At 37.4% G+C, this 21,097-nt stretch overlaps 1 protein-coding gene across 1 annotated transcript in view; it reads left to right on the forward strand.

The window, feature by feature from the left end:
• The window catches only part of LOC128374602 (uncharacterized), a 105,599-nt gene that overhangs the window by 74,395 nt on the left and 10,107 nt on the right, over positions 1-21,097 (forward strand). Inside the window, exons 6-7 of the mRNA XM_053334847.1 lie at positions 6,404-6,688; positions 7,602-7,676. Of these exons, the coding sequence (XP_053190822.1) occupies positions 6,404-6,688; positions 7,602-7,676 (360 nt within the window). The remainder of the gene's footprint in view (positions 1-6,403; positions 6,689-7,601; positions 7,677-21,097) is intronic.

Here is a 21,097-nt window from a genome sequence, read left to right on the forward strand (position 1 = left end):
ATGACTATAATCATATACAGAGATATACTGTTAATTTTCCACCCTAATGTTTCCCTCCTTTTACAACATTCTGCAGGTAAGTACAATGTAGGCTATAATATTTATTTTATTTAATCTGAGAACTCTATTCAATCTTAGTTATTATTCAGTCCTATTGTGAGTGAGTGTGTGTGTGAGAGAATGAAACCCCCTACCACCACCACACAAACATACTATTCACATTTGTATTCATAAAGTTAAATCCATGAAACGTTAACATTATAATTTGATTAGTTTAGGCTTCTAACTAATCTAGTCAATTAACTAGTCAACTATACCGTTACGATAAACAACATGCAACAAAGTGTGTAAATGTATGTGGGGTTTTTTTAGGCTTTTATTTTTGTTTTCGCTCGGAGCGGCGATTAACTTCCTGACACTTCCGGCAAGAATTGGATATGAGCGGCTGTTGACCATAGACTGTATAAAAGAAAGTCCTTTTGACACTTTCGCCCCCTGGTGGCCTTTTGCTAGAATGCAGCTCTTGGTTACTTCTGCGTTGGCCTCATTTCAAGGACCGGAACTCTCCCCACCTGCTATTGACTAACTACCGCTTGGGACTTCCGGCAAGGATTGGATTTATGGCGGTGCTCTTGTCGGCCATCTTTACTACAGGAAGGTACTCTTGCCTGCCGTGAGGACGGAGTAAAGCTAGCCGCTCCGTCAGTATCTCAATTAGGGGTTTTTAACATTAAGTTCGCTGCTCATAAACATACAAAAGCTAATATGTACATAAAACATGCACAAAACCATTTACAAACTATTTTCTGAAGTTCAAGAACAAAACATATTCATAACATACCTGAAAAAGGGGGACTATCAATGAACTGCTCGGACACAAGGCTTCCTCTCTGGCAGCTTCATCAAGAAGTGAAACATTGTGGTTGAGACTGAGAGCTCCACCCTCCGACCACTGCAGGCAGGGGGTTTCCGTATGAGACAGATCAGAGAAACAGGAAACGGACTGCAGGAAATGGACTGCCAGTAAACAGCGGTAAGAGAGAGTTTGAGTTTCCTTTTCTCTTTTTTCCAGTATAGATATTAATGTGACTTCAGTTAAATGTTGAAGTAAAAGTATCAGATTTCTGTTGATTATTTTTGTTGAATTTATTGAATTGACTGATATTCTTCAGTTTTTGTACTTTTATTCCACAACCCTATTAAATCAAAACAAATGTGAAAAAAATGACAAAGAACATCTTGAATAGTATTATCTTGAATGTGGCCACAAGAAAACAAAGGAGCTAGTTGTGGATTTTAGGAGGGGAAGCCACACCCCCTCCCCCCTGTTCATCAATGGCATAAAATAATAGAGAAAGATCGGCCCGATAAAACCAGGGCAAGTCTCCTGCAGTCAGCCCAAGTGTGGGAACTTAGGGCAGATCTGAAAAAAAGGCTCCAGTTCCCAGATGTCATCCACACCACCTTAAGACATGCAGTATTGTTCTCCCCTGAAGGAAAGAAGATCATCCTGGTGGAACTCACTGTGCCATGGGAAGAGGGGTGCAAGGAGGCATTTGAAAGGAAATCTGAGTGCTACAAAGATCTGGTGCAGGATTGCAGGGACAAAGGGTGGCAGGCATGGTTGTACCCGGTCGAGGTTGGATGCAGAGGCTTCCCTGCAAAGTCAGTATGGAAGTTCTTGACGACTGTGGGGCTGACGGGTTCATCAATGGCACAGCTGTGGAAATGGTACACAGCTTGAAGTACCTTGGCCCACCAACGCCTCTATTTTCTCAGGAGAATGAGGCAGGCTGGCCTCAACACATCAGTGCTGGCATCTTTCTATAGATGTGTGGTGGAGAGTACTTTCACCTTCTCCATCACCACCTGGTATGGAAACTGCTCTGCTGCCGGTGCAGGAGCAGTGCGGCCTGCATCATGGGGGACCCAACCCACCCAGCCCATGGACTGTTTGTACCCCTCCCCTCCGGTAAGAGGCTGCGGAGCATGAAGGCCAGAACTACTAGGCTCAGGTGCAACTTCTACCCTGAGGCTGTCAGACTGATGAACTCCATACATCACTGAATGCACTTTCATCCTCCTCCTGCCATGCATAACTTCATACAACATGCTGCTCTGTTTTTACAGTTCTGTTTTTTAATCTACTGCACTGGTTATTTATTTGTTATTTATTATATATTAGTGTTGTTTTATTTATATATTTTTTAGCCTGAGTCTGTGATTTATTTATTATAGCTTTTGTAGACTTACTCATTGTATTGTACGCTGCTGGACCTGAGTACGAATTTCGTTTTCATGTGCAAACATGTAAAATGACAAATAAACTTGAATGAATGAATGAATTATTAAAAGTCAGAGTAAAAACTAGATTAAAATAGATTATAAAGACAAAAGAAAAGTAAAATAGAAGAAGTTTAATAAAAGCTGGACTAAAACTAAGAAAGAAACCAAAAGACATAATGAATAGACAAATAAAAGTGATAAGGAGATAAAACTAGAATGACTAGAAGATTTTTTTAAAAGTATGTTAAGCTTTTGTAGGTATTTTTACACCATTGGGTTGAAATCAAATGTGTAACAACACATCATAATTGTATGAGTAGGCCATAATAATGAGTAAGGGATTTTGTAGAGTGAGCAGGTCACTAAAGAGACATAAACACTGACAGGATAAATAAGTTGCCTCTGAAAACGAAGAAAAAAGAATATATGACCGATCTGGGCCACATAAACCCAACCACAACTGGCTCACATGTGACATTCCGTTTCCCTTTCCGTAGTACATGCATGCACTGTGGGGGTTGGGGGGGGGCATGTAGAAACCTGATAGAGAAAAGTTTACGTATATATGAGACAGATCAGAGAAGCAGGAAACAGACCTTACCTAGTTAGTTTTAGAAACATCACTGAGTCCACTTTGTGATGAAGATGTATCTCATCACACTTTTCATCTGGTTGGGGATGGGACTGACAGTAATCAGCGGTAAGAGAGAGTTTTCTTTTCTCTTTTTTCCTGTTTGTATACATATTAATGCAACTTCAGTTAAATGGGGAAGTAAAACGTGACATCTTTGTCAGTATCAGATTTCTGTTGATTATTTTTGTTAAATATATTCAATTAACTGATATTTTTCAGTTTTTGTACATTTATTCCACAACCCTATTAAATCAAAACAGATGTGAAAAAAATGACAAAGAACATCTTGAATAGTATTATCTTGAAAGTGGCAACAAGTTTGATTATTTTTCTGTTTAAAATACTAAAAAAGATTTTAAAAAGGACATGATCATTATAACTAAAAAAGATTTTCAATTTAGACAGTTTAACCTGCCGATTACTTTCTTGATTACTCAAATGATTTGAACAAATAATGAATGGTTCTAATTTTAACTATTCATATTAGATAATTGAAGTATTCAGGGATTGTTAAACGACTGGATATTTTTTGAATATGTAGTTGGCATCTTGAACCAAATTATATTAAATGCATCAAACATGGTCTTTGTATATATTACATAACTAAACAAATATCATAATGCACAACTACTCGACCAGGAACATTGTGTCTAAGCTGCCCTGGTTTCACAACGTTTTTCTGTCTGATGGGAAACGCCTTATTTGAGCTTCATGCATGTAGTGTCAAAACTGAAAGTATTTTATTTAGTGTGTGACTGCAGTGGCACCGCTGATGTTTGTTGAGCTGCTAAAATGTGGTTGACTACACAGAAGTACTGCTGAAGTCTTCCTGAGTGCCAATGACTGAAGCTGCTGCTGCACTGCTGATCACAACGGAAACAATTCACTGATATAACGTTGATATTCAACCTTTTTCATAGTTGAGCCACTGTGCAGTTTTTCTTTCTTCAACCAACAGTCCAAAATCCAAATATATTTAATGTACAATGATATAACACAGCTTATCGTCTGCAAATTCTCACATCTAAAATTCTTGGCATTTATGTTTGAAAAGAAAATTAAGACAGTTTCCATTAATTTTCTGCTGATTATTTGATTAATTGGCTAAGCATTTTAGTATTACACAATTTTATTGCAATGTTTAATGAATTATCTGCCAGTTTTAATATGAAAGGTTTTTACAGAAAATATTCTCTTATATATTAAGATATATCAAATCAAATTGTTCTGATGATGCATATTCTATAATCTCTTTGAACTGATCAGTGGTTCTCTGAGTGTGTTGCTTCATATATGTGACTAAATATTGTTATTGATGGCAATAAATAGATAGATAAGAGTCCAGAGCTTTAAGTCCGATCTGCTGGAGTTTATCTGCCTTGTCTGTAAACATGTCTGTCTGTCTTTCTCTCTCTGTGACTCTCAGAGAAACACTCCCTCAAGTACATCTACACCGCCTTCTCCAAACCTGTCGGACTTCCAGGCATCCATGAGTTCACAGCTATGGGTCTGCTGGATGGCATGATGATCGACTACTATGACAGTGATATCCAGAGAAAAGTTCCCAAGCAGGACTGGATGAAGGAGCGACTTCCTGCAGACTACTGGGAGAAAGGCACACAGTCCCGCCAAAGCAAGCAGCAGTGGTTCAAAGTCAGCATCGACATCCTGAAGAAACGAATGAAACAGTCTGACGATGGTAAGATCCATGAAATGTGTCAGACTGGAAACACTTTTTGATGACTCAGTAATTAACCCCATGAAATTAACAACTGTAATACCTTGTATAGATAAATGCTCTGACAAAAATGAAGCTGTTTTATTTTCAGGAACAAGTGATAACGTGCTTAAATGAAACCGTTTTAATCATAATTGCTACTTACATTTTTCCATGCTCTCATTCTTTGTCATTTATTTCACTGTCATTCCTCTTTAGATCTTCATGTTCTTCAGTGGATAGTCGGCTGTCAGGGTGAAACAGGGCCTGATGGCACATTAAAGTTTGTCCGTGGCGTGTACATGTACAACTATGACGGACAAGACTTCCTGTCATTTGATGACGCCAACTCAGTGTGGGTTGCTGCCACTGATATAGCAGTCCCAACCAAGAGAAAGTGGGATGGAGTCCAGGTCCTAAAAGAATACATCAAAGGCTACCTGGAGTACGAGTGTACGGATTGGTTGAGCAAGTTCGTGAGATACAGGGGAAGCCAGCTGGAAAAAGCCTGTATGTATGAAAATCATTAGTTTTTTTAATATCAATTACTAGATATTATAGTAGCGACTTTAGTAATAGGAGTATTTGTTAAAATAATCAAACATCAGATGGTCTTGATAGCTTTTCACACAAGTTTTGGAAAATTTGTTCAGATGTGGCAACATTTCCCAACAATTAGGGTTCAATATTATTTTATTGACTCTGAATCCTTTTGAATCCACTTAGGTTCAGCTTTCAACTTTTAAAAGTTAAGTTAAAAATAACAAAATAAAAAGTTAGAAACATTTTAGCTTCATTTTTACTACCTGTGGCAACAAACTTAAAGTGAGATGACCAACTGAAGATACCAAATATAAAAAAGACAAATAAATGCTGTAGCCGACTTGTTTCACTACTGATTATCTTACTGAAAAATTAAAGTTTGAGCAGGAGATTGACAGCTGAAACTGATTAAACTATTAATGTGTCAAGTTACTTACAGCATTAACATTCATTAGTTGCAGCTGATAGAAGACAGACAGCATCAGCTACAGTATAAATACATAAACTGTAAATAAGCCTCTCCCCCAACCTGGAACCTAATACAAAAGAGAACTGGCTATTGGAGCCAAACCCTCATAAGCACCATATTCAATAACTGTAACAGGTGGAGGTGGTAGGACCCAGGTGCAGCACAAACACACCACAGGTATAGTTGATAATGAGCTTTGATTGCAGATCAGTGGCAGGTGTGGTATTGAACAGGAGAATAGTATCTAAGTACAGTTCATGAGGCAGAAGATCAGGACCAAAGCAAGACTGATGGATACTCACACTGCAAAAAAATCAATGCACAGGAATACCAGGCAGCCACAGGGGGGAGGCAGGACAGTCAGAGCTGAGCAGAGTCAGAAGCAGGAACTCAAACCGATGGCGAGTGCTAAAAAGTGGCTGACTGACAGAGAGGAGCAGAGTTGTAGTGAATGGAAATTTACCAGAGTGACAGAAAGAGCAGACCGTGACAATATCAACAATGATCTTCAAATCTCAGAAAACTGTTTGGAAAAATACACAAAATATGTTTATATTGCTAAGTTTCACCAGTATGCTTTTACTCTACAGTTAAAGATATGTATTGTCACTGTTTGTTGTAGTAGTTGTAACAACAGATTGTTTTTGTTCAGTTTATTATGAAGATGGTTCAAATATTATCACATATGGTTTAAAGCATAATGCATTATAGTCACCATGCAAACATTAACTAGCTTAACGATTTCTCTTTCCAGCTCCACCAGATGTGCACGTGTTTGCTAAGAAAACCAGACTTGAGTCAAACCTCATGTTGACCTGCCTGGCCACAGGTTTCCTCCCAAAAGACATCATCCTCAACATCAAAAGGAACGGCCACATTGTGACTAAAGAGGACGGGTTGATCTCCTCAGGCGTTCGTCCAAATGGAGACGACACCTACCAGAGAAGAGACAGTGTGGAGATTTTAAAGAGTGACATTTCTTCATTCACATGTGAAGTCATTCACAGAGCATCTAATATGTCTGTTGAGAAGGCTTGGGGTAAGAAACTTTCTTATTTCAGTTTGCAGTTCATCACAGTGCAACAAAGTTGATTGGGGCAAAAATGCAAACAGTGAGATCATCAGACAGTTTATAACCAAACCAAACATCAGAAAATGAGATCCTAGTTGTATTAAATCAGTCTTTATTTAATCAGTTATGTGTCATATTGGAGCAGACCTTTTTCTATTATCTCAGGGTATAAAGCAGTAAGAGTCTGCCTCAAAAGCTGCTGACTGTCAAATTACTTCATCAGTGGAGGAGATTATTATATTTAAAATGTGTTCAGATGTTTGTCTTTATTGAAGATGAGGTGGATTCACTGTTAGCATCACAGTTAGTAGCTACAAGAGAAAAAAAGTTTTTTAAATTTTTGTAAGAATCTTGACATAGAGTTCTTTCACATGTGAAGTCATTCATAGAGCATCTGATCTATCTGTTGAGAAGGTTTGGGCTAAGAATGTAAGGGCCCATGACTGACAGGGGCCCTAAAAAAACATACAACATTACTCATTAAACTAATGCTTTATATTTTTGGTTTCTGGCAAAAATGAACCATCCAAAGCCTCTGTAGTGCCCAAACACCCCCCTCTATTTCCATGACATGTTTCAGTCCTAGCCAGAATTGCCAGTGAGGAGGAGTTACATGAGCTTGTGTCTCAGCGGCTTCATAAAGTACAACCATGGTTCTAAAAACCAAGAAAAGAAAGACAAGAGGAAGAACTGAGAGGGCCACAATATATCACCCACTTTTTCATTCAAAGGTGGGTCTAATCCATGAGTAGTGAGGATTAACCTGTTAGTTAAACTTTAGTCCAAAGTGAGATTAGTTACTGCTACCCTCATTTATCTGACTTTTAGCAGCTATTCATAATAACTCAGTTGTTCCTGCTCCTGTTGCCAGGAACAACAGATGCATCTTCAGGCTCAGCAGCCACTCTGTCCCCCCATAATGATGATCCAACCATACTGCCAGCTGAAGAAAGAGGTGAGTAGCATTGTGTTGAATGACATGTTACTTAACAGTACTGATGAGGGTCTGTGGGAATATTGTTATTATCATTATTATTATTATAATTATCATTATTAAAAATAAAGAATGACTAAATCCTTTCCAGTGATAACAATTGGCTATATACTTAAGAAAAAACATCTACTGCTGATCATATTTTGTTCATCATATATGTGTGTGTATATATGTATATATATATATATATATATATATATATATATATATATATATATATATATATATATATATTTATTTTTTATTTTTTTTCACCAGAATTAGGGTTCAATTGTATTTTATTGAATACTTTCAACTCAATCAACTTTTGTAAGTGACATTAAAAATAACAAAACGAAGGCAGAAACACTTCAGCTCCAGTTCCATTTTACAGTGAACAGAAGATCAAATATATGTATCTGACACAATTTAATAACTGCTGTAACCTTCTTGTACACTTTCACAAGCTACTTATTTCAAATACTGGAAGTATGCAAACAGTCAGATGATCAGACAGTTTATAACCAAACCAAACATCAGAAAATGAGATCCTAGTTGTATTAAATCAGATAGTCTTTATTTAATCAGTTATGTGTCATATTGGAGCAGACCTTTTTCTATTATCTCAGGGTGTAAAGCAGTAAGAGTCTGCCTCAAAAGCTGCTGACTGTCAAGTTACTTCTTCGCTGGATTATATTAAAAATGTGTTCAGATGTTTGTCTTTATTGTTAGGGTTAGCATCACAGTTAGTAGCTACAAGAGAAAAAACATAACATTAACTGGCAAGAACACAGTTTTTTGAACTTTTGGACATTCATGGAAGAATCCTCTTTAAATCTTGACATAGTTTTGAAATTCTCATTAAATTTCATATTATCACTTTCATCACATCACTGATTATCACTTCTACATTTTATTACCATGCATCAACACTAAGAGTCACATGAAGCTAAATATTAATGATGTTAAAAGTGAACTGAATGTGAAACTAATGTAAATATTTTCTGTGTTTTAGATCACAAAGTTGCTGAAGGAAACAAGGTAGCCTTTATTGCTAGGGTGATTGTAGTCCTGCTCGGTCTTGTTGTACTTGTGGCTGTAGTGCTGGTGGTGTCGAAGAAAAATTGGATAATTGGTAAGTTTAACATATACAGTTTAACATATAACAAATCTTACCTATTATAGTTTCTGAAGGAACAAAGAAATGATCTATGATTGGTCAAACATGCTATCCTATGGCATCTATACATCCATACATCTGATAAAGTTTTATTTTTACCTCTGAGTCTCATAATTGAAGTCAGACTGCTCTAGGATTGTCTTCAAATTGTTAAAACTGCATGTTAACTTCACACAAATGAAGCTGACAAACCTGAGAATATTATGATTAACATAATACATTATGTTGCTGCTCCTCCGCATCGAGAGGAGCCAGATGAGGTGGCTCGGGCATCTACTCAGGATGCCTCCCGGACGCCTCCCTGGTGAGGTGTTCAGGGCACGTCCCACCAGTAGGAGACCCCGGGGAAGACCCAGGACACGCTGGAGAGACTATGTCTCTCGGCTGGCCTGGGAACGCCTCGGGATCGCCCGGGAAGAGCTGGACGAAGTGGCTGGGGAGAGGGAAGTCTGGGCTTCCCTGCTTAGGCTGCTGCCCCCGCGACCTGACCCCAGATAAGCGGAAGAGGATGGATGGATTGATGGATAATACATTAAAGCAGATTATAGTCTTTAATTGTGTGTGTACTGTCAATGACATACTCCCATAGGTGCCCAAAGATGAAAATGTGATCACAGCTCTCCTGAAGGATGAGAAGGAAAAGAAAGGTAAAAGTTGTCCACTTGGCAGACATGATGTTGGCTGATGAGCTTTGAGTTGTTGTATCTAAATGAATAATATAAAGAAAGCTTCTACAGACATTGACTCAGGTCCTGATTCTTAACGGTTCTTTGAAGTTTTGGCCACATTTTAGCCACACAAGATACATAGAAAAGCAGTATTAGTATGTGTACTGAAAGTAACACATCTGTTTATTCTTGCAGACAAGAAGAACCAACTCACCCGGGTAAAACATCTACTGGAGTAGCACTGGGAAGGAGATATGAAGTAAAAAGAGGGGGGGAGTTTATGAAAAATCATAATAGACACTGAATTGACAGATTAGATACAAAAACAAGAAAAGAACAAAGATTTTAATTAAGCTTAGAATTATCCCCACTGCTTCTTTAAAGGGTTCTCAAAGTTAAATACAGTGAAACAGCAGGATCAGGAAAAATGATGATGATGATGAGAATAGTGGCAGTAAAACACACTGCTCTGTGGTTGTAATGTGTTTAGTGAGTGTTTGAGGTGTTTGAGGAGTCCTGATTAATCTGGAATAATATTCAGATTTCACATATTCTTTATTTGTAGCTTTCTTCTTACTTTGCTTGCCTGAAATGTGCGAAAAAATTCCATGCCTCTTTAAGCTGAACCTCAAAGTCACTGTTAAAGAAATGCTTTTGTTTCATATTACTGAGGAGAAGATTTGTGGAACGTCATGTGGAGACTTGGGAAGGAAATTAGAAAAGTGTGACCTGTAAGAAACTAAACAAATGTGATGTTTAACTTTTTAAAAGGAATCTACTTTAAATCTAAAAAGTACATTTTAAAGTTTAGAGATCATTAATCACAGCCACACTCCTCAAGCAAATGTTAAATGCTACAGTAGATCTATGCAGGACGGTAAGAATAAGTGTTTCTTCTTCATGATGTTTTTACTTTTATGTGTTGCTTTTAAGTTTTACTTTGTGATGAATCTGTTGATATCATGTAATGGGTTGATATGATGAGACATTTTGAAAAGTCTGAAGACAGATCATGAAGAGAAGTCAAAGAAATTCATGCATCCACATTTAGTAATAGAACTTGTAAATATTGAATTGAGACATGTTTATAGTTTCTGAGTGGATTTCTGAATGGCATCACTGTGTGTTCTTTGATACCAACATAACCGTATCCAGGCCTAAAAGGGAGATTCCTAGATGACAAGGCTGAAATATTGTTTTCTAATATTATGAGATCACTTAAGCTGTGAGAATTTCAACAATGCATTACTGTCTGCCTTAAAACTGTTGCTCCACTAAAAGTTAAAAAGAGGTTGACTGACAGAATCTCCCTATGGTTAGACATTAATAGTGTTAATGAGATCAAGATAATGTGTTGGGCAGCTGAAAGAAAATGGAGGAAAACTAAACTTACAATGATGGGATATATCAAAGAAGTACGTCTGGCCAGAAAGGATTATTTTTAAGATTATTACAGAAAATGTGAGTATATGTGAAGAACTCACGTTATTCTTAAATAACATCAATTAGAGCCAGTATTACCACTGATGTAAAACACTGCTCATCTCAGAAAATCTTGATCCTCATAATTACATATTTTTAAAAAGAAATTGTAATTCTCATCTCTCTGTAAAGCAGCGTGTTTTTAAATGTGCTCTATAAATAAAATTACTAATTGATTAATTTTCAGTATTGAACAGTGTCTGTGCCTCTTTGTTACATTAACAATTCATAACCTTGAATATCATTAGTACCTTAAATCCTGTAATTTTTAAAATGCCTTGTAAATTAAAATTAAAATACAGTTCTTATCACTGACTGTATATAAATATGTATATAATGTCATACAGTCAGTGGTTCTTACAGTTCCTCTTTTGGTTGTTAAACATTCATATGCAGCACTGCTGCCATCGTGTGGTCAGGAGATGGTAGCGCAAAAAAACTGGTTAAAGAAAGTGAATATTAGACTTGCCGTCAGCAGGTGGACAGGCGAATGAATGAGTGAGTGTCGGGGCAAAAGTCTGTTTCAAACAAAGCTGACTATTTTAATCAATTATCACTCGTATTTTCTGTTCTTTCTGTTTCTCCAGATTGAAACATAAATCACTGAAGGAACTTTTAGCTCTTCGTTTGACTTGGGAGTTTAATTTCTGGAACTGTTCACTTCCTGGGACTATTTGGTTACAAATATCTTGATTGTTTGTCATCTACAGTGGCTGAAAAAGATGTAATTCACGTTACTGTGGTTGATTAAAACAAGTTTTAGAGTGAGGTCACCTGCTGTTTGCATCGTGGAGGTTCTTGCATTGACATATACGTAGGTACAGGGCCACTCGCACCCACAGCGCATTATGTCTATAGAGGAATGACGTGTTTGCACTATTAAAAAGTGATCATTCATCGCTCAGTTGTAATAAAAAATAAATGAATAAAATTGCTCATTTGTCAACATATATTCACACGGGTTGTTTGTTACAAATGATAGACAGATAGATAGACAAGTTTTTAACAAATCAAACCGTTTGGAAATCGGTCGAGATTTCAGTGAATAATTCTACTTTAAAGCTGTGGAGTACCTCTTACCTCCATAGATATACATGCACTACTACCTCTGCTAGCCCTGTACCAAGATGGCGGCGCTTTAGGCACGCCTCTCCACAGTCAATGCAGCGTCTACGTATATATGTCCATGGGTTCTTTTACCACCAGCGGTACGACCATAGGGTACGACAAGGCACAGCAACTGAGGGAGTCACCATAGTGGAGAGATGGAACAGAGGTGAGAAAACAAAGATAAAACCCTCTCTGTAGAGATGACACAGGAACAAAGTTCAGATAATTAAGAAAAAGTGAAATTATCACAATTTTCAAATTAATGTCCTTAAATTATCATATATTATACATCATCATATTATTCATATGGGCATCTTCTAATGGTCAGTATGAACAGAAGGAATGACTGCAGCAAGAAAACAGGTCCTGACTTGTTTTAAGACAGTTATCTGAACAACATGGTGCACTACATGCAGCATGCACTATGCAGCAAAAAGTAGGAAACTTACGCTGCATGATGTCCATACTTTACGAACAGCACCTGAATGCACCGTGCCGAGGAGATCATACAGAAAGCCACTAAATGTATGAGACGGATGAGAGAAGTAGGAAGCAGACTGCAGTTTGTTACCACAGAGACAAAGCATCGTCCAGCACACATAAACCGGAGTTTTAGAAACTTCACTGAGTCCACTTTGAGATGAAGATGCATCTCTTCGCAGCTTTCATCCTGTTGGGGGCGGGACTGACAGTAGACAGTGGTAAGAGAGAGAGTTTTATTTTATTTTTTTCCTGTTTGTATATTAATACGACTCCGGTTAAAAGGGAAAGTAAAACAAATACAGTTGCGTCTTCTTTGCAATTATCAGCATTCTGCCGATCATTTTAATTGTATTTATGTGGATAGACTTGATCATTATTTTGATCATAGATTCACCTGCTGATTATTTTCTTGATGACTCAAATAGCTGTTCTTGTTTCAATATGCATCAGAAAATGTTCATTTCAATTTTCAAAAGCTCAAGAAATGGTCTTAAGGTCAAGGTCTCAATGTTCTCAGGTTTGTTCTACTAATAGTCTAACACTTCAAAAAAGAGGAAGAATTTCCTTGAGCAGGAAACCATAGGAATGTTTGTGCTTGAAAAGAAAACTGTAACAATAAGTGTATTATGAAAATGTCAGTAATTACAGGTCAAATCATCAGATTTTACCATTATTTTCTTACAGACCATCTGAGATTTGCTTCATACTTCATGTAGATAATGGCATTGTACCCAACAACTAGTTTGGAAATTTTTCAGCTTGTATCTTCTTTTATTTCCAAGATATTGAGGCAAAAAGGGAGTCATGGCCTGCAAAAAATGTGCATTAATGAAAAATCACAAGGTTTTAAATTATTCATATTAGGCTCAATGCTTGAAGTTTTCAGGGATTGTTCTTCACTATTAGATGTCTTTAACTTGCAAATTGTTGTTCACAGTTGCACATTTGCCAAGTTATGATTTGCTGAAAATTGCAATTGAAAACATTCTTTCATGCTTTGGAGCACTAAATGTTCACACTGAACCACGTCAGATCTTTTAAGTTTCAATGTATCTATGGTTACATATGGTTGTCTAGTCACATCTCAAATGAGCTTCATGCACGTTGTTTCATAACATAAAATGTTTTATTTAGTGTATGACTGCAGTGAGACGACTGATTTGCGTTGGGCTGACAGGAAGTGCTTGACCACACAGAAGTACTGTTGAGTGTCACTGACTGAGGACTGAAGCTGCTGCTGCACTGCTGATCACAGCTGAAACAATTCACTCGCACAAAGTTCATTTTCAACTTTTTTCATCTTCGTGTCATGGTTTTAGTCAACTTTTTAATTTTACTTATGTAATGTGCAGTGATATGAAATAACTAGTCTGCCAGACTTCACATTAAAGGAGCTGGTGCCTTGTCATTTTTGCTTGAAATGTCAATTAAAATAGTTGCTAATTCAATTTCTGTTCATTGTATTACACTATTTTACTACAAGGTTTAATGAATTATCTGAAACATGGGAGAGAGAGGGGGGGTGTGACATGTAGCAAAGGACCTCCGATCGGGATTCGAATCAGGGTCAGCTGCGTATATGGCATGCGCTCTAACCACTTGATCCCCTGCGTGCCAAAAAAAAACAAAAAACGTTGAACCCATGAGTTTAGAAACACAATGAAATTAATAAATAATGATAAAATAAAGAATATTTTTAATTACAAAAATCCCATCCAGTACGGTTGGGAAGACTTTAAAGATCAGTGCAGACTAAATGGTCTGATTAATGGCAGTAAATAGATAGGTAAGAGTCCAGAGCTTTAAGTTAGATGTATCTGCCTTGTCTGTAAACATGTCTGTCTATCTTTCTCTGTGGCTCAGAGAAACACTCCCTCAAGTACAGTACATCTACACCGCCTTCTCCAAACCTGTCGGACTTCAGTGGATGCACGGCTGTAAGGGTGAAACAGGGCCTGATGGCACATTAAAGTTTGTCTGTGGTGTGGACATGTACAACTATGACGGACAATACTTCCTGTCCTTCAACAACACCAACTCAGTGTGGGTTGCTGCCACTGATATAGCAGTCCCAACCAAGAGAAAGTGGGATGAAGTCCAGGTCCTAAAAGAAAATGCCACTGGCTACCTGGAGAAAGAGTGTATCGATTGGTTGGACAAGTTTGTGGACTTCAGGAAAACACAGCTGGAAAAAGCCTGTATGTATAATAATAATAATAATAATAATCATCATCATGATGATGATAATGACAATAATAAAAACAATAATAATAATAATAATAATGTATTTAATTTAAAGGTGCCTTTCAAAGCGCTCAAGGTCACCTTAGAAGGCACATATAACACAACAACAGTACATCAAACAATATAAATCAGGAATCATTTAGTGCAAAGATAAAGAATAAATATGAATGTGACTACAAAGTGCATTAGTACAATAAATAAACAAGAATGTGATTGCATAGTCAGTGTGAGAAACTAAGTATGTTTTCAGGCGGGTTTTAAAAGTGGAGACAGAGTCAGAAGTGCAAATGTCTGGTGGGAGAAAGCTCCAAAGGTGGGGGGCAGATCGACTGAAGGCTCTTGACCCTATGGTAGTTAAGTTGGCAGATGGAGCAGAGAGCTGGTTCGCAGAGGAGGACTGGAAAGTTCGAGAATGTGTGTAGATGTGAATAAGTTCAGAGAGATATGATGGTGCCAGGTTGTGAAGGATCTTGAAAGTGAGGAGTAGAATCTTAAAGTCAGTGCAGGATTTGACAGGAAGCCAGTGAAGTTGCTGCAGGGCAGGAGTGATGTGTTCAATAAAGCGAGTTCTGGTTATGATATGAGCGGCTGCGTTCTGTACCAGTTGGAGTTTGTGGAGAGATTTCCGCAGAAGACCAAAGAGGAGAGAGTTACAGTAGTCCAGACGGGATGTGATCAGGGTGTTTACCAGGATCGTGGTGCAGGTTGGTGAAAGTGAGGGAAGGAGATAATTGATGTTACGTAAATGGAAGTATGCCGAGTAATGTTATTGATATGGGCTTTGAAAGATAATGTGCTGTCCAGGATGGGACCTAGGCTCTTTACCTGAGGGGATGGAGGAACAGTAGAATTGTTGATGGACATGGAGAAAGTGTTGAGTGTTGCTAAGGTTGATCTGGTACCAATGAGGAGGACCTCAGTTTTGTTGCCGTTGAGTTTAAGAAAGTTGAGTGAGAGCCATGATTTAAGTTCCAGTAAACAGTCAGATAGAGCTATGTGGATGGATGTAAGTAGGCTTAGTGGAAAGATAGAGTTGGGTATCATCAGTGTAACAGTGGAATTGTATGTTAAATTTCCTGAGAATGAGACCAAGAGGCAGAAGATAAATAATGAACAGGAGTGGGCAAGGACAGAGGCCTGGGGAACACCACTAGAGACTAGAGAGGAGCCGGATCTCAGGTTCTTGAGTTGAACAAACTGTGTACGGCCAGAGAGATATGATCTGTACCAAGCCAGAGGGATCTCAGTGATTCCAATGGAGGCTAACCTGTCCAGGAGGATATCATGAGAAACGGTGTCGAAAGCTGCGCTCAGGTCGAGAAGAACCAGAACGGAGAGAAGTCCAGAGTCAGATGCCATCAGGAGGTCATTGGTGATTTTCACCAGGGCTGTCTCAGTGCTGTGGAGGGGACGGAAACCAGACTGAAATTGTTCATAGGGATTATTGTCAAACAGATGGGTGTGGACCTAAGCTGCAACTGAAATGGCAAGTTTGAGATGGGACGGAAGTTGTTCAAATCATTCAGATCGGTGCCAGGTTTCTTGAGTGTTGGTGTTATTGCAGCAGTCTTTAGTGATGATGGAACAACACCAGAAGTCAGTGAGGAATGAATGATATTAGTTATTAACGAGGACAGGGCAGGTAGACAGACTTTTACCAGGTGGGTAGGTAGGGGGTCTAACTGGGAGGTAGATTATTTGGATTTATGGATGAGACCAGTTATTTCAGAGACAGTCGGCAGTATGAAGCTGGCAAGCGGAGAGCTGAAGAGTCAGTGTCTGGTGGATATTTTCAATTTTGGCATTGAAGAAGGTCATGAAGGTATCACACTGTGTAACTTTGAGTAAGTATGCGGTCTTGGCTGAAGAAAGTACTGAAGGCTTTAACATTAAGCTACAGCTGATAGAAGACGTACAGTGTCAACTACAGTATAAACTGTAACTAAGAAGCCTGATCCCTGTCTGCTCTGTACGCTGTTAAGTCCTGTAGTTTAACAGATCCAGGTAAAGTGGGGCAAAGTGCTAACCTCAAACATGAACTAACTTAACGTTTTCTCTTTCCAGCTCCACCAGATGTGTACGTGTTTGCTAAGAACAGCAGAATTGAGTCAAACCTGATGTTGACCTGCCTGGCCACAGGTTTCTACCCAAAAGACATCATCCTTAACATCAAAAGGAACACCTGCATTCTGGAGAAAGACGACGGGTTGATCTCCTCAGGCGTTCGACCAAATGAAGACGACACCTACCAGAGAAGAGACAGTGTGGAGATTTTGAAGAATGACATTTTTTCTTTCACATGTGAAGTCATTCACAGAGCATCTGGTGTGTCTGTTGAGAAGCCTTGGGGTAAGAAACTTTCTTATTTCAGTTTGCAGTTCGTCACAGTGCAACAAAGTTGATTGGGGAAAAAATGCAAACAGTCAGATGATCAGACAGTTTATAACCAAACCAAACATCAGACAATGAGATCCTAGTTGTATTAAATCAGATCGTCTTTATTTAATCAGTTATGTTACATATTGGAGCAGACCTTTTTCTATTATCTCAGGGTGTAAAGCAGTAAGAGTCTGCCTCAAAAGCTGCTGACTGTCAAGTTACTATGTGTTCAGATGTTTGTCTTTATTGAAGATGGGGTGGATTAATTCACTGTTAGCATCACAGTTAGTAGCTACAAGACAAAAAAAACACATTAACTGGCAAAATGTTTTAATTTGAACTTTTTTAGGAAGAACCATGTTTGAATCTAGACAGTTTTCAAATTTCACATTATCACTTTGATCACGTTATCACTGATTATTACATCTACATTTTATTACTATGTATCAACACCGAGAGTCATATGAAGCTAAATATTAATTATGTTAAAAGTGAAGTGAATGTGAAACAAACGTAAATGTTCTTCTGTGTTTTAGATCACAAAGTTGCTGGAGAAAACAACATAACCATTATTATTGGTGGGGTGATTTTGGGCCTGGGCATCATACTTATAGTTGTAGCAGTAACGCTGTTGGTGTACCTAAAATGGATAATTGGTAGGTGCAATATATAATCATTGTGTTTTCTCAATAAGGCACCAGTGGAGTAGGCTACATTTTTCCCATATTTTATGAATGAAAATACATAAACCATTTAATTCCTAATATATATATATACATATATACATATATATATATATATATATATATATAAAGAAAATCAACTGATGTGTTTTCTAACAAAAAAAATGAAATGCTCTATTTACTTAATAGTTGTTTTCTATTTCTTTACGGGGACATTAAGACTGACCACCACTCAGTGTAGCATGAATAGATGTAGAGCTGGTAGTCAGAGATAACCAGCCATGAGCAGCTGCTGTCAGACTCTATAAATTATTTTTTCCTTGATTTGTTCCCTGACCCTGCAATAAACTGCAGTATGAAGGCACAGTGATGGTAGGTCACATAAGTTCAGCTCTTTACTGTCTTCTAAATTTTTGCCATGCTCGTGTCACTTATTAAGCATGTTACCATATGTAACTGTATTCATGTTAACATGCTAATATACTTTAACATATTACTAACTAGGATTGGGCGATATGTCACTAAATACCATGAAAATATGGAGATTTTGTATGGACTTCAGGGGTTTTGTCTATAATAATATACTGTAGGGAGTCTTCAAAAGCTCTTTAAAAGTTATTAATTTCAGATAAACATATTTCTCAATTCAGAAATGGATATTTGTTTACAAGCATTCTCCTAAATTTGTCCTTCTCAGTCTCAAAACTCAAAATGTTCTTCAGTTAAAGTATTTTCTGAATCTAGAATTGGTTATGTAGTGAATAGTCATAAGTCCAGCTGTTCATTGATGTCTTTGTTCACAGAGGTAACTATTTTATGTCTTCTTTTACTTGAAGGTTACTGGTAAGATTTTCTTAGATTATGGGATACGACTGGTGTTATTTCCTATTGTCAACAAGTGAAACCAACAATGTCTGGCTCTGAAGACGAAAATCTTACAAAACTGCTCACAAGTGTAAGGTTTTAAAAAAGGTGTCAGGAATTTGGTCACTGTAGATTTTAGATTAGAAAAACTTTATTAATCCCCTAGAGGGGAAACTCATTTGCCACCAAGCAACTCATATATACAACAATACGGACAATACGTATCAAGTAAATAAATAAATAAAACACATTAGAAATGTGATCTACAGCTTTGGAACAGAACAACAACTAAAAGTGTTCCTTAAAAACAAATCGGACTGCTGCTGGAACAAAAGAACTTCTAAGCAAACACACAGGTGGCAGAGTCGTCGCAGCGGGGCAACACCTCATATTGCTGTGAAGTTAACAAGAGGAAAGAGTGTATTTGTTGGGGACTGCACTGCTTTAGAGGTCAACAGAGGAATAAGATATATCATACAATACTTGTTGGCTTAATAAATAAATCGAAAACAGTTCAGAAAGCACAGATAGGATATAAGCAGGTGTCTGAACACATTAACACATATCTATCTTTTCTTCACAGGCAACAGTGGTTTCAGCTCTTCTGGTTCTGGTAAGAATCTTTCATTTACTGATTGAAAGCTGCAGCACAGAGGTTCATACTTTTCATTTTATATCAGTTTATTGTTGTTTTTCCTGCCAACCTAATCCTTTTAGTTAGTCCTGCTCAGGCTGGAAACTCTGTACATGAACTTGATAATAGTTTGTTTAGCTGTTATGTTTTGTTTTGTTTTGTTTCTGTGTTAACTTTGTGTTTATTCACAGGTACAGCATGTGTATGTGCTCCCTTAAGTAAGTGTTTTGTTGTTCTTCTATGGATGGAGAAGTTTGAAATGACAATGACTGTTTGAATGCAGCATGATGGAAAAACCAAACCAGCCAACCAGAGACCAAACAATCCTGATCATTAAAACAGTCAAAAAGTAAAGATGTCATGAGAGAAAAAGCTCCATGTTTATCAGACACATTGACTCATATTAAAAGACTGTCAGTAAATCAAACCATAAATTAAGTCAGTTCTGTCTGTAAACTCTGAATTATGAACTTCATGCTGTCCTCAGTTAAAGAATGGATGTGTACATTTGGAATTTGAATAAGTCCAGCTGTCTATTAGTTATATTAATGCTGTCTTTATTTACAGACAATGCTCAGCCAGCCACAGTCATCAATATCAAAGGTAACTACTTTCTTTCTTTCCCATCAGAAAAACAAAGTCTTTAAAGGATAGTCCACAATTTTTAAGTACCTTCAAACAGCAGTCAGGTGTCCATATGAACAGTTCATACTGACTATTAGATCCTCTTTAAATATGTCTTTAATGTAAGTGATGGAGGCAAAATGCAAATATGTATTTCAAAGTGAGGTAGATGCCATTTCTTTTAAACTGGTAATAATACTTTTGTGTGGAAAATTAATATGAGACCCAAATCTTTGTACATGTCTGGAGAGGATATTTAAGAAAGTAAACTTTGATTTAGCTGCTGGAGACAAACATTACTCTGTTGATCAAATTAAAACTAAAGTGAAGCAAAAGTTTGATGAATATGCATTGTTGTGTATCAGACCTGCTGTATGTAAGTGAGGCAAACACACATTAATCAAAAGTAAAGAACCTGAAAATAAACCATCAGTATTTATTTTAAGTCTTGTTTTCATGAACAAATACAATGAAAACGTACGTAAAAGTAGTAGTTTTTGGTCACTCGCTCTTCTTGAATTTGTTTGTAAGATTTTCATCAGTTACGATACTTTAGGAAAAATATCTCAAATTGTATAAGGTGGAGTGGTGGGAATTTTAATCAGTCCAGTGTGTGTGTGTGTGTGTGTGTGTGTGTGTGTGTGTGTATGTGTGATTAGTATGTATATTTGGAATAACACATCTTTTAATTCTTGCAGGGGCTCAGATGGCTCCAATTAGTCTCTCCATAATCAACAACCTGAAGTCTGAGAAGAACCAGTTCACCAGGAAAAAAAATAATACTGAGACGGAGATATAAAGTAAAAAGTGGAGTTTGAAAAACCAAAACAGACACTGAATTGACGGACACAAAAACAACAACAAAATTTTGAGTTAAACTCTATAATGTCTCCACAGCTTCTTTAAAGTGTTTTCCAAGTTAATTACAGTGAGCTCAGGGATGATGACGACGGCTACAACGAAAATAGTGGTAGTGAAAACACTACAAAAGCACTATAGAAGTACAGTCCATTTACCATTTAACTAAAAATAATTTGCATTGTATGTTTTTA

The sequence above is a fragment of the Scomber japonicus genome, chromosome 15, assembly GCF_027409825.1.
Source record: "Scomber japonicus isolate fScoJap1 chromosome 15, fScoJap1.pri, whole genome shotgun sequence".
In the NCBI taxonomy this organism is placed as follows: Eukaryota; Metazoa; Chordata; class Actinopteri; order Scombriformes; family Scombridae; genus Scomber; species Scomber japonicus.